We start from the raw sequence: 14,391 nt of genomic DNA on the forward strand, positions 1-14,391 counted from the left end.
ACTATCAACAAACATTGTTTACGATCCACCCAGAAGTACACATTTAATTAGCATTATCTGATGACTCAACCAGAAGCAAATATTTTGACATGTTCTCAAAAACAACAGATTTTGCTAAGTGTTTCAGAGCTAGGTATCGCCCCAGATTATGCCTGTAACATACCAGTGAGTTATTTCACTCATTCCATAAATACCAACATTAAGAAAGGAGAAAGGGAACAACTGCTTTCACATCAAGCCAATTACAAGGGGCCTCACCATCCTCAGCCTTCCTCGGCTATGTCCCACATCCAGTTTTTCATCAGTGTGACTGCTGCTTCTACTTCTTAAATTTAAGTTTAATTTGATCAAAACAAAGTCTAATTCCCCTCTGGCCGATCACCAGTACATACAAACAAGAAGAATCCTGAAACTGGTCTTCATTGGACAGGTTCCTGGGAATGGAATGGCTCCTAAGAAGAATTCAATCTTCTAAGAGCAAAACTCGATTTCTGATTAAAGCTGTGGAAAATATTATTTCCTCCATTTTGTGAAGCACAGCATTCCCTCAGTTTCCATTATTTTATTCATGAAGAAAGGAAACTTTCATTTCCCAAAAAACTCCCCCAAAACAAAACATCCACACACGAAAATATGTCTGTAAAAAAAAAAAATTTAAAGGAATGAGATCATACTTATTAGAATTAAGCAATTCGAACTTGGTTTATGTTACTTTGTATGTATGTTAAGATTTTAAAGACTGATGGTAGAAAGTTTAATCCTTGGCAATTAAAAATTCATCCTTTTAATTTCTGGGGGTATCTGCCAATCTCTGTAGCACTGAGGTGAAATAAACGGTGTTCTTTAATTTTGAGCAGATATTAAGTAGACCTGGATAAGTCATCCAAAACAGTCTTTTCCAAACCAAGAAACAAATTTTCAGTGAAACACTCCCCTCTGCTGGTCACCCAGCACGATTCCCACGGCTCAGGGTCAAGTCAGAACTGCCAGACCAGGTGGCATCGCGGGAAAGCACTGCCACCTGGGGATGAATCCTATGCTGGTGCTGTCTCAGACTTTATGTAGCCACTTCCATGTCAAGGGTCCTGATCTGACCTATGTTACATTCAGAATACCACAACAATAGGCTTACTATAGGCCTTAAAAGAACATTTACAGGTGAATAGTCAATTTTTTAAAAAATTTTTTAAAAATCTCAAAACACAACTGAATGCTAACAATGTCAAGTCTTCCTACACTACATTTTGATTCAAGTCAACATCAGTATGCACCAGTCTGATATTTATTCCTTCAGCAAATATTTACTCACCACTTATTAAGCGAAAAGCGCTAAGGCTATTAAGTACTGCGATCTATTTTGCATATCCTTCCATGCACTGCAGAACAGGGCTTTGAAAGTCTTCCTTTTCAGATATTTGAGTAAAATGTTTTAAAAATGTAAAGCCAGAGCAGACCAATGGAATCAAGCAATATGCGAACCAACAATCAGCAGCCAACTTACTCTGTCCTACAGTTACAATGAAACAATCCTGCTTGCTGATTTAACTTTTCTTTAATAGTTCAAGTTTTGCTATTCATTAACCATGCAGGCAACAAACCAACTGTGTCTGTAGAAGACCCCATACCTCCTCAGTATGGGACCTAAGATCACAAATTCAGAAAACCAGCAGATCTGAAAATACCCCAATGCGGCTTTTGTGCCCACCTTTGCCCAGTTTCCATCATCAGTCTATTTTCCATCTTGGTGACCCCATTCTTCTTTCCATGGTTATTACAGTAGTCATTCTTAGCATGTGGATATGTCACTTAAGCTCCATGACATTTTGGTTCTCTATGCCTTATTCCTAAATCCAACTCTGCCCAACTCAAGACTAGTTATTCACTGATTAAGGACTTGAGTAAAAATTACTCTCCAACGAAAAAAGCAGCAGAGAACTCGGGGGAATGCTCCACATCTCCTACATGGCTCTTCAAAACCATCCTGCTGACCCCACCTCGAGACTCCACGAAGCTCAAATGAAAGGCTTAGTATAGATGAGGCAGCCACGAAGTCTCAGAATGCAGTTGAAAGAATCATAATCCTTTCCTGATAATGAGCATCTCACGGGTCTGTTATACACTATTTTCCCTTTTCACATCATTTTTAATTCTCTAAAGCACATTGCTTACATGGGAAGAGATGCAATGAGCCAATAATTTTATTCAAAAAGTTATTCTGAGAAATATTTCTACCATCTTACTGACTCAACCTGGCAATAACAAAATACTAGAAATATAACAAGCATAGCAATAACCAAAATCAAATTATGCATGAAACTCAATTTCAAAATCTGTATCTATAGTGTTCTATTTGAAAATGTCTCTCCATGGATGGGATCATTTCCATCACTCAGTTCTCTGGGCAAATATTGTCCCTTCTCAGAGGGGCCTTCCCTGACCACCTTTTACCCTAGTCACTCCCTACCCCATTATTGTGCTCCTCTTTCACCACAGCACTTTTCTCTATATCCGAGTAACTTATTTGTTCATTATCTGAACGTGAGAGTGTTCACTTCTGTATCCCTAGCACCTAGATCAAAGCCTAGCACACAGTGTAAGGCAGTATTTGTTGACTGGATGAATTTCTATGTCACGCTTTAAATTCCACCAGGTCTTGCACAACTACCATCTGATTTCATCTTCCTATCAATGCTGTGAGCTTGGAATTTCACAATTAAAGAAACAAAGCAGGGGTTATGTGGGAAATCTCTGTGCCTTCTGCCAATTTGCTGTGAACCTAAAACTACTCTAAAAATAAAATCTAGGGGCGCCTGGGTGGCTCAGTGGGTTAAAGCCTCTGCCTCTGGCTCAGGTCATGAACCTAGGATCCTGGGTTCAAGCCCTGCATTGGGTTCTCTGCTCGGCAGGGAGCCTGCTCCCCCCACCCCCGCCTCTCTGCCTACTTGTGATCTGTCTGTCAAATAAATAAATAAAATATTTTTTAAAAATAAAATAAAATCTACTAAAAGAAAAAAAAAACCCACTAACCACCCCTTCACCCCCAGCCCACTGAACAAAGCTCTAGAAAAGTAAGCAGCAAGCTCAACTGCACAGCTAATAACTGGCAGAGCTGACAAAGAACCTTCTGACCAGCTCTTTCTATGCTGCTGCTGAACAGGCTTTTTCATCTGGGAAAAGGTCAACTTTTCAAAGAAAAAATCACCTTTGATCTACAATGAACAACTAAATGCAGAAACAGGAGCGCTGGGATCACTCACTGGCATCAGATTCTGCCCGCACCTGCAGTCGCAGGTGCAGTCCCTCTCCCGGGACATACTGCAGTCCTCGGCAGGAGGAAGGCACGAGCCTGACCTCTGCTGGAAGCTGGAGCTCTGTGCAGCCTTCCGGGGTCTTCACCTGGAGTGAGCATGGCACTACAGAAATATCCATGGGCATACCCCCTTCTTTAGGCTCCCTGGTGATTAAAAACAAAACACACAAAAAATTACTTCTCAGGGATGAAAACCACATGATAAAACAGACAAAAATGGCCAAGGATCTGTTTCTCTTCAATACAGTCTACTGTCTAAAGTCACTGCCCCCAAAAGAATAGCAGGGAATGGATCATAAAGGAAGTCATTCTATACAAGATTTCGATCAGGTCAGAGAGTACTTTTCACTGTCACTGTAACATGAAAGTTTGGGGATGTATTTCTTATTCTTGGCTTTTTTTTTATGGCAATGATGCATTTATAAATGTGCACTTTTCCCCCATTGCTAATAGTGATCCTGTGCCCCAATTCTCTATCCTAATGCTTCCTGTAGCTACTCCAACCTGGACCTTCCTGGGGTTGCTCCCACAGCCATTCTGCTTGCACCGTCCACCTTCCATTTCCTAAAGCCCACTAATTCCTCCCAGCATCGCCCCAACTTCAGGTTCTTTGAATCAGCACAGTCTAATGCTGGTCTATTGTACATTAGGCACTTGTTCTTTAGAATATTTTGTCAGAGGACTCAAGACATCAACAGACAATGGCTTTTTCATCTTTGCATCCCATGACCCTAGCACAGTTTCTTAAATTCATTCAATCTCTCTTTCATTCATTCAATACAGCTTCTTTGAGTTCTGTAACTGCCAGGTACTGGGACTACAACCATTAACAAGATACCTTCTCTGCCCGTCACCGCCCACCCCAAGTAGGACACAGGCAAGTAACAGGAATGTGCAAGGGAGCCTGAAAACATCGTGTTGGCCAGGCCAGGGCCAGGAGCAGCAGGCCATACTGTGAGAGGGGGTTGGGGGGTGTGGGCAGCCCACCACCCCAGGGACAGGTTCCTCATAATCCAGAACCATAGGACCACCATCTTCACGGACACCAAGGAGTGGAGCACCATGCTCGGGCTGAAGTGCATCCTCGAGGACATCCTCAAGCGGCCATCCGATGAGCAGTATCTGGATGACGACAAGGCACTGGGAGAGTGTGGCTTCACTAACTGGATGGTGCGGCCACATGCACAGTGGGTGGGTCTGGCCTTCTGACCAGCTCTTTCCACCCAGCTGTCCACCAGTGGAAGGGCTCCAGGCCCTGTGCGTTGAGCCCTTCTCCAGCCTTCCTGAGCTGCCTATTGTGATGAAGCTGCAGGACTCAGGAAGCAGTGCCAGTGAAAGGCGGTGCAGAGGGAATGCCTGGGCTGGCCCCCAGTGCCCTATCCCCTCTAAGAGATACGGCTGTCAAAACAAAACAAACAAACAAACAAAAACTGCATTGTACTGGTCTGATAAATAAGGAGTACTATGGAAGCATAGGGAGGCCTGCAGTGCCTATCACAGGTCAAGCAGTGTTATTTGAACAGTAAATGGATAAGCCAGGGAAATATCCTTGCTTCTAAGACTAGTATTACAATTTTTCGTACAAAAATTTTTGAACAATTTTTTTGTACAATTTTGTACAACTTTTTTACAAATAATTATAAACTATTTTATTTACAATAAAGTATTGTCATTTGACATACAGGATTTTGATAAGGAGACCAGGATTACATGAAACAAAAGGTACAGGAGAAAAAAACTTGTCAATTTTTAAAATTAAAAAATAAATAAATAAAACAATCTAGTGATGTATGACTATGAAAGAACTGGCGAGTCCAAGTTACTACAAACACAAATCATTTGGTATAGGCAATCGAGAGTAAAATACAGTCTGTTCCCTGTCCACTAGGGACCAAAAGTACAGCAGGTGATGAAGACATAGAGAAATGGTCCTCATATAAAGCTAAAATACATTTAGCATTGTAACAGAGGTACCGAACCTTCAGATTCCGTTTTAAGTGTAGACAGCAGGGAGAGGCCAGCAGCTCAGAATAACTTAAACACAGAAGGCAGTCCATCTACTTGAGTATTATCTAAGCACAGAGATCATACCATGCGTCCAGGTGTGAATCCTGATTAGGCCTCTTAATTTCCCTTAGAAAATCTTAAGATTATTTTCTGGCTAGTTCCTTTTGAAGGCATATGGACCTGTATTTAACTGGCAAGAACCTAAGTCTTTTCCAAGAAACACAACCTTAAACTCCTGAGTCAAAAGTCTAGCTTTTTTGTTTTGTTTTGTCTTAAATTAAATTAAAGAGAGAGTACCAGCAGGAGGAGGGGAAGAGAGAGAGAGAGAAACAGAACCTTAAGCAGGCTCCACGCTTAGTGCAGAGCCCAATGTGGGGCTCAATCTCATGACCCTGAGATCACAACATGAGCCAAGATCAAGAGTTAGATGCTTAACAGACTGAGCCACCCAGGTGCCCCAGAGTCCAAAGTCTAGTTTTAAGAATTGATGTTTAAGAAATAATAATCCTCTGAAGAAGAGGTCAGAAGGACCAGATGGCATATATTTCAGGTTTTGCAGGCTATATATGATCTGTTGCATATTATACTATGTATTCTATTTTTTACAATGCTTTAAATAATGTAAAATCCATTCTCAGTTCATAAACTGTACTAAAACACACCACAGGTTAGATTTGGCCCATGGGCTATAGTTTGCTGAACATTGCTCTAAAGATATTTAAAGATATTTCTAAAGAAATTTGTCCATTTTGCTACTTCACTGATTTTCAAACTGGACTGTGCCATTGGCACCAGAAGTGCCTCAAGGGAGATAACAAACGCAGTTAAGATTTTATTTATTTATTTGACAGAGATCACAAGTAGGAAGAAAGACAGGCGGGGGGGGGGCAGACTCCCTGCTAAGCAGAGAGCCCGATGTGGGGCTCAATCCCAAGACCTTGAGATCATGACCTGAGCCAAAGGCAGAGGCTTAACCCACTGAGCCACCCAGTTGCCCCGATAACTGTGTTTCTAAGCCTCAGCCCCACCCCATTTCTGGCTGACCACTATTCTTCCCCTTCATGAAAAGTTCAGCCCATTAGAGGTCTGAGTAAGGTAGGAGGTATCGATACAGTATGGGAGAACCACAGTCTTGGGGTGGAGGTGAGGAAGAAGATGCATCCACTAGGACAGCCACCCCGCAGGCATGTCAGATGTTAAGAGGGATGAGGAGTCTAAGGGAGTGGGAGTGGCAACTCAGGGTTCCAGAGCCTGCCTCAGACTGCTCAGGCTGCCAAAACAAAATGCCATAGACTGGGGGCTTAAACAACACACATTTCTTATAGTTCTGATGGCTGAGAAGTAGAAGATCAAGGCACCAGGGGATTTGGTTCTCCTTGAGAGCCCTCTACCAGGCTTGCAGACGGCCACAACCTCACCGTATCCTCACAATGTGAAGAAGAGAAGCAGCTTTGGTATTCCCTCTTTTAAGAGCACTAATCCCAACACGGTGGTTCCACCCTCATGACCTCATCTAAACCTACTTACCTCCCAAAGTCCCCATCTCTCCTAATACCATCATATTGGGGGTCAGGGTTTCAACACATGAATTTTGAGGGGACACACAAAAATTCATTCTGTAACAGAGCCCAATGAGGAGCCCAGATGAGGAAGGTGTCAACACTGACTGAGGAGGGGGAGGGAAGCAGCAAAGGAGGCCAGCATGAGATGTCTTACATAGAGGGGAATTGACTAAATAAATGTAAGTCCTGAGAATAACGAAAGCCAGGATTCTCAGTGTCGGAGACCAGACTTACAAAGAGGGAAAGGGAAAAAATCAGAATGGATCCTATGGTGGTAGACCAGAACTGAAAACACCTATGTAGAGTCACGGTTTTTAATGTACATATAAAGAGGTCCAGTAATACAGATGTCTATGTGTGTAGATGTACCTACGATATACAAACACATGTGCATACATTTGTACATGAACATTATGTATATGTCACATACACACTCTAGTTTTGTCCACGAGGAAAGAGTAACATGTCAGTCAATAGTAATGAGGATACTTTGTGCTTAGATTTTGGTTTCTAAAGGTCACTTTCCACTTTTTTTTTTTTTAAGTTTATTTATTTGAGAGAAAGAGAGAGAGCATGTGCGCACGCAGGTGTGAGATTGAGAAGGGGCAGAGGGAAAGAATCTTAAGCAGACTCCACATTGAGGAGGGACCCCAATGCGAGGCTCGATCCCCTGACCCTGACACTGAGACCTGAGCAGAAATCAAGAGTTGGATGCTTAACCAGCTGTGCCACCCAGGCACCCTGGTGATTTTCCACTTTAAAACAAATGAACATACACAAAACAAAATAACATTCCTTGAAAAAATAACTACATCCAGGGATGGAACAGGAAAAGAATGAGATAAGCCTGGAACACGTTGCTGTGCAAAGAAAGAAAATTAATCAAAGAATAATAGGAACATGTTAAAAAAGAACATTTTAAAAAAAGAATAATAGGAACATATTAAAATCCTCTTGAAGGGACTCCCCCAGACACATCTGGTATAACATGAGCAAAAAAAAATGTAACCCAATGAATAAAAGATCATGGGTCCATGCTGATGTAAATAAATGAATGAATAAAATGCAAATCTGATGAGGAACAAGGGTATTTACACATAGTTGCAATGGACTTCTCCAATTAATACTTATGGAATATAAAGAGAAAAAGAGTCTTGCCCGACTGAATCAGTTAAGAGTAGGAAGCGTTAGAACTTGCTATTGGACTCAACAAATCTGATATCAGAAGCATGAAGAATTCTCGTGTCCTTTGTCAACCTTATAACATTCTTCCTGAATACTGAAGCTCTTTGCAGTGTATATCAAAACTACCCATAAGCATGGGAATACAAGAGGTTTGCATTCCTGTAAATGTGACAAAAGGTTTATGTTTGTGTGTGTGTGTGTTTACTCCACTACATATTCGTCTTTCTTCTTTCCTGTAAAAGCAGTAATCCAGTCAGACAACTTTACCGAGGCCCTGTTCTGATGTGCATTGAGCTTTTGCCTGCCTGTGCTTTTACTTTTAAGCCAGAGCACCCAAGCTTCTGCCTTCTGGAATATAGAGAAATAGTTTCATCCTGCGCTCCCCTTGTTCTGTAGTTACTCTGATGGTAGTAGGTAGGGTTCCTAAAGTTTGCAGTATTCTTCTCTTCTTTGAATGGCTGAGGGAGGGGAAGGGAAAGAGCATCCTATTTCTTTTATGACAGTGCACATTGGCTAGTTTAAAGTGTATGCTTGTATTTCCTTATCATTAAAATACTGTTCAATTTCATTTTCATAGACAAGGAAAAATATTTTGCATTAACTCCTCTATTTAAAAAGGGATGGTTTAAGTTGAACCATTATAGCTTCACACTAAATCTTTTCCTAAATAAAAATGTTACAGCCCTTAAGAGAAAAAAAAAAGAGTAACTTTATAATGGCGACAGCAGACATTGTCCACGTGCTCAAAGTTAACATGAACTTTAATGGAATAAGGCAAAATCATGTGATACCTGATAGGATGTAATAAGAATGCAGCATCACTTCTGTGATATTCCTGCCAGAGATATATAATCTGAACCCAATCTTGAGGCAAGGATATTCCACAAAATAATTAGGCGGTAATCTTCAGAAGCGTCAAGATTGTGAAAGTCAAGGGAAACTGAGGAACTCTTCCAATTTTAAGAGACTAAGGAAACATGACAATGAAATGCAATGCATGATTCTGAACTGTGTTCTTTTACTATTATAGACATTATGTAGACATGTGGCAAAATTTGAGTAAGGTCTTAGTGTAAGATGGTTGTAACATATTCCCCAGCGTTGAAGGTTGCATGGTGGTTACAGGGGAATGTTCTTTTTTTTTTTTTTTAAGATTTTATTTATTTATTTGACAGAGAGAGATCATAAGTAGGCAGAGAGGCAGACAGAGAGAGAGAGAAGGAAGCAGGCTCCCTGCTGAGCAGAGAGCCAGATGCAGGGCTCGATCCCAGAACCCTGAGATCATGACCTGAGTGGAAGGGAAAGGCTTAACCCACTGAGCCACCCAGGTGCCCCGGAATGTTCTTATTTGTAGGAAATCCCCAATAATGTATTCAGGAGTGACCATAACTTATTCTCAAGGTTGAGGCTGTCCAAAAATAAATTGTTTGAGACACTAATTGTCCACAGCTTTTACATACTTGAGGCTTCCTTCATCATGTACTTACATTCTTTCAGATACCACACCCTGCTTGAAACTATCCAATGACTTCCCATCAAACTTTGATTACAAGCTAAAATTCTTTCCGTGGCCCATAAGACCCACAGATATACTGGAGACAGTTGTTAAAATTCCAGGGATTTTGCAAAATAGTTGACATCACTTGCCTGACATCATCCATGGTGAAAGACTATCTCCACCACAGGAATCAGTAAATGCTAAAAATTGGGAAGATTTCTTGTTAGTTTCATTGGTTTTCTAAGAATGCAGGTTGTTAAACATTTACTAACATACCTCTTGGTAAGACCATTTACTATGTGCTCCACCAGCCCACCCACATCTCTCTGAACTTGGCACCTCTTCGTACTTGCTGTTCTCTTAGAGGGAAACAGTCTTTCATCAGATATTATATAGTTCTAAACCTCTCCCCTTTTGGTTCATTACTCAAGTATTGCTTTTTCACTGGAAATAAGGGGTTATAATTTTTCTTCCTATCCCTTTTTGTTTTATTTTTTCTATGTACTTATCTCCTTTCAATATCATATATATTTTATTTATTTTGTATAATTTCTGCTTACCTCTCATCCACCGCTACCATTAGACCAAAAGCTCAACAACAGCCAAGAATTTTTGTCTTTGCTATTGTCACTGCTCACAGTTGGATACCCAGCACTTAGAATCTGAGCTTTCAGCACTGGAAGAGGAACTCAGTAAACATCTGTGCACTGAATAAATGAACGGCCAAGGTTTACCCCAGGAATACTAACATGGCTTAACAAAACATTTTTCTAATGCAATTCACAGATGTAAATATGAAAGGAAAAAAAAATGAAATCACAGTACATGTACAAATCATACAGAAAATAGTTATCTATTCACGATCAAAACCTGTAGTAAAGTAGGAATAGAAAGGAACCATGCAATTTACCACATAAATTTGCCAAAGGTCAATTTCATTGTACTTAGTCATAAAATGCTAGAAACATTTAAGATTAGGAACAAGAATAAAGCTCAATCATACCATTTACACTAATTGTAAACAGACTAAAAAGTTTAATTAAAATGCAGAGATTGTCAGAGTGGACTCAGAAACACTCCACTCAGCATAGGATTTTAAATATTTATATATAAAGGCATATGTTAAACAGTAAAAGGAAAGAAAGACATACATGATGCCAAACAGTACAAACAGTACAGTCAAAGGTTTCCTGACAAAGACATTGTGTTATTTCAATGGGAGAAATGGCACTCTTTTAAACTAATGGTGATGGAACTATCAGATATCCTTATAGGAAAAAAAAAATGAAAGTTGGCTTCTATCTCACTCCAAACACAAGAAATGAATTTCACTTAAATATAAAAGTTAAAACTATATAACACATAGGAAAAATTTTACAACCTTGAGGTAAGTAAAGATTTCTTAAGATACAGACAACACTAACCATTAAAGAAAAAAATGCAATAAATTGAAGTTTGTTATAATTAAAATTTCCTGCTCCTGAAAAGAAACTATTAGGAAAATGAAAAGGTAAATTTCTGACTGGGAGCAAGTGTTCACATATTCACAAGGCATAAATAAGATAGGTCTTATTTCCAGATACTAGAAAGAAGTTTTTAAATTCAACAATAAGAAAAACCTGATTTTTTATAATGGCAAAAAATTAGAAGACACTTTCCAAAGGAACACGTATGAATGACCAAAAAGCAAATGAAAAGATACTCAACATTATTAATCAGGGAAGTGCAAACTAAAATGACAATGCGACTTTACACCATAATAGAATTAGGTAATTACCTAGGAGAAATGAAATGTATGTCAACTAAAATGCTATAGCAACTTTATTCTTAATATTCAAGTTCTAGAAACACACAAAATATCCAGTAACAGAATGGGTAATTGTCTATTAATACAGTAGAAAATTACTCAGAGAAAAATAGACACAGATAAAACAGGAATCCCAGAAGCACTGTTGATGGAAAACAGCCAGAAACAAAAAAGTACATACAGTATGAAATCCTTTATATACAGTTCATGAAGTAGCAAAACCAATCCTTATTGAGTGAAATCAAGAGTGGTTGCTTTTGTTTTCCTGAGAGGCAAGTTGGTGATAAAACTCAACAGCCAAAGACCATTAGGGACAAACTAGTAGTCTAGCAAAGTCAGGTTTCTTCACTTGCTTAAACACAGGAGAGTAACCCAGAGAAACTTTGAGGGTCCCCTTCGATGACAGGACGTAGGGACTTTGTCTTGCTCTTGTTTTGCTAAGTTTGGGGCTCCTCATAACCCTACAAAGTGGACTGTAATTGGAGATACTTACCTGAATCTATGATTTAAGATGGAGAGGGAGAAACAGAGAAACAAAAGAGAAAGAAGAAAATAATAAATATCATCCGTATTTGACAACCGAAAAACCAGATTAAACAATTCTGCTCCTGCGAAGAAGCCAGGATTTGAACTCCGTTCTCCTGCCAAACCCCAAACTGCCACATCTATACCTGGACGATTGAAGGAAAAGGCCGATTAAGGAAAAGCATCAGCCTACCTCTTGAGCGGCCCCGAGTAGTCAAAGCTCCAGGATTTTAACATCTAACTTACTCTCTTCGACACGGCAGTCACAAGGGAATACTCGAGGGGGCCACATACTACCAAGCAAACGAGGGAACTTTTCTCCTAAAAGTTTCCTGCAGGTGTAGTGAATAACAAGTGAAACGTACGGTGACTTCTCATTGGAACGCGGAACGCGAATGCAAGAATGAGCTCCAATAAGAAGTCTGCACGCTTTGTTCGTCGTTCAGTGGACGGGTCAGTTTTGCTGCAGACAACAGCGTGGGGGCGAGGGGGGAGGCGAGGACCAACCCGAGTTTACGCACCAAACAGGAAGCTCTCACACTGGACCTTATCCTCCAGTGAGGATCCCCCAAAAGAAGCAGGCAAGGCACTTTTTTGGGGGTGGGGGGCACTGTTTTTGGAAAAGCCTGGCACTGTTACTTTACATCAGTGCGCCTCAGACTTTTTAGTGTGTATCTTGAGTCCTGGAAAGCGTGATAACATATAAATTCTGATTCTGCAGGTCTGGCGTGGGGCTGAGACTCTGCATTTCTAAAAAAAGCTCTCAGGTGATGCCGAGATTACGGGGGGAACAAAAGCACGAGGGGTGGGAGGGGGAAACTCCACTTTGAGGAAATGACAGGCTCTAAGCCATTGGAAAGAAACTCAAAACTCCGCCCTTTGGAGGGAGACGGAGGCTCCGGGACAAGCAGAAACACAGCGGAACGCAGCAGAAAGGCGGCTACGCGCCGCGCCCAGCTGCCCACGCGCCCAGCGCCGGCCTTACCCCAGGATCAGCAGCGCGCTCTGCAGCCGTCTCCGCACCTCCAGGAACACGCGCGTCCCCGCCGCAGCGGCCGCCATAGCCGGCGCCCAGGCGCAGGTTCAGGGGAATAGGGGTCCGCAGGGCCCCACGCGGTTGCACGTGCGGCTGTGGCGGCCCTGCGGCGGCGGCCGGGCGCGCGTCCGGGACCCGATCCTTGGCCGACACAGCCCGCCAGCCCACAGCGCCGCCTGCCGGGCGGAGAACGCGCTGCCGCGAGAACTCGACCTGGGGGCGTGAGCGTTTTCACGTCCCTGCCGGAGTCGGAGCGCCGACCAAGGTGGAGCAGCGAGAGACAAACGGTCCTCCCCGCTTCCTCTTGTGGGCGTGGCCCGGCGCGGTAGTCGGCCAGGAAGTGACCTTAAAAATCCGAGCCGAGGGGCACCTGGGTGGCTCAGTGGGTTGGGCCTCTGCCTTCAGCTCAGGTCATGGTCCCAGGGTCCTGGGATCGAGCCCCGCATCGGGCTCTCTGCTCAGCAGGGAGCCTGCTTCCCCCTCTCTCTGCCTGCCTCTCTGCCTACTTGTGATCTCTGTCTGTCCAATGAATAAATAACATATTAAAAAAAAAAAATCCGAGCCTAGTACAGGTGTCAGAATGAGGCTGGAGGGGAGGGGGATGATGGAAGGAGAAGATATAGAAGGGCCCTGACCCCAGAAGGTTGGAGAGCAGATATATTCCCCCCAAACACAATCTTGTTTCATTTTTAAATCAACTATGGGATCTTTTTTACGAACCGTGTCAGTTCTTTGGTAGCTCTCCACTGTTTGAGGCAACGAATGTCCGGGATTGACCTGACATAACTTCTGCATTTAGACACAATTGGCTCTAAGATAGAAACAGTTGCAAAAATGTTTTCTCTTATCTTGGGGCACCTGGGTGGCTCAGTTGGTTAAGCAACTGCCTTTGGCTCAGTCATGATCCCGGGGCCCTGCGGATCAAGGAGGATTCTGCCTCAGGCTGCCTGCTAAGCGGGGAGTTTGCTTCTCCCTCTGACCCTCTCCCCTCTGCTCTCTCTCTCATTCAATAAAAAAATAAATTAATTTTTTTTAAAGGTTTTCTGTTATCTACATAAGAGTGTGCGGGTAAATCCAGTACCATGAATCACAAGATTAGCTATTCCTGTAGTCTTTGGGAAAAAAAGGAAGATGAGAATGATTCCACAGGTACATTAACAGTCGCCACGTTTCATAGAAGTAGAAACTGATTGACAGAAGTCATAATGTTATTGGTGCTAGAAGATAATTTCACAAAGTTTCACCTAGTAAAGAAAAGGATCTATTAAAATGTAAGTACTTAAAAGGTGGTGGGAATGCTTAAAATAGGGTAATATTAAGATCTAAGGCTAGGGTGGTAAACTTAGAAGGATTCTTTAAAAGAATTCTTTAAAAACAAGGGGCTCGGGGCTTGGTCAGTGGAGCATTGGAGGCTTGATCTCCAGGTTGTTAAGTTCGAGACCAGGTTGGGTGCAGAGATTA

General features: G+C 41.9%; 1 protein-coding gene and 1 pseudogene across 7 annotated transcripts in view; one reads left to right on the forward strand and one right to left on the reverse strand.

The window, feature by feature from the left end:
* The window catches only part of UBE3D (ubiquitin protein ligase E3D), a 154,116-nt gene extending 140,725 nt beyond the window's left edge, over nt 1-13,391 (reverse strand). For 2 of the 7 annotated variants that reach the window (XM_059399216.1, XM_059399223.1), the window contains exons 1-2: nt 12,880-13,391; nt 3,258-3,454 (exon numbers count right to left, since the gene is read on the reverse strand). In XM_059399216.1, coding sequence (XP_059255199.1) covers nt 3,258-3,454; nt 12,880-12,956 — 274 coding nt within the window. In that variant the 5' untranslated portion in view covers nt 12,957-13,391. Of the gene's footprint in view, nt 1-3,202; nt 3,455-12,087; nt 12,280-12,879 lie in introns of those variants that run through there. The other 5 variants (XM_059399220.1, XM_059399218.1, XM_059399219.1 and 2 more) reach the window with 5 other exon arrangements.
* LOC132018503 (elongin-B-like) lies at nt 4,012-4,766 on the forward strand (annotated as a pseudogene).
* Nucleotides 13,392-14,391: the final 1,000 nt, after the last annotated feature.

Source organism: Mustela nigripes, chromosome 5 (assembly GCF_022355385.1).
Source record: "Mustela nigripes isolate SB6536 chromosome 5, MUSNIG.SB6536, whole genome shotgun sequence".
NCBI classification, from domain to species: Eukaryota; Metazoa; Chordata; class Mammalia; order Carnivora; family Mustelidae; genus Mustela; species Mustela nigripes.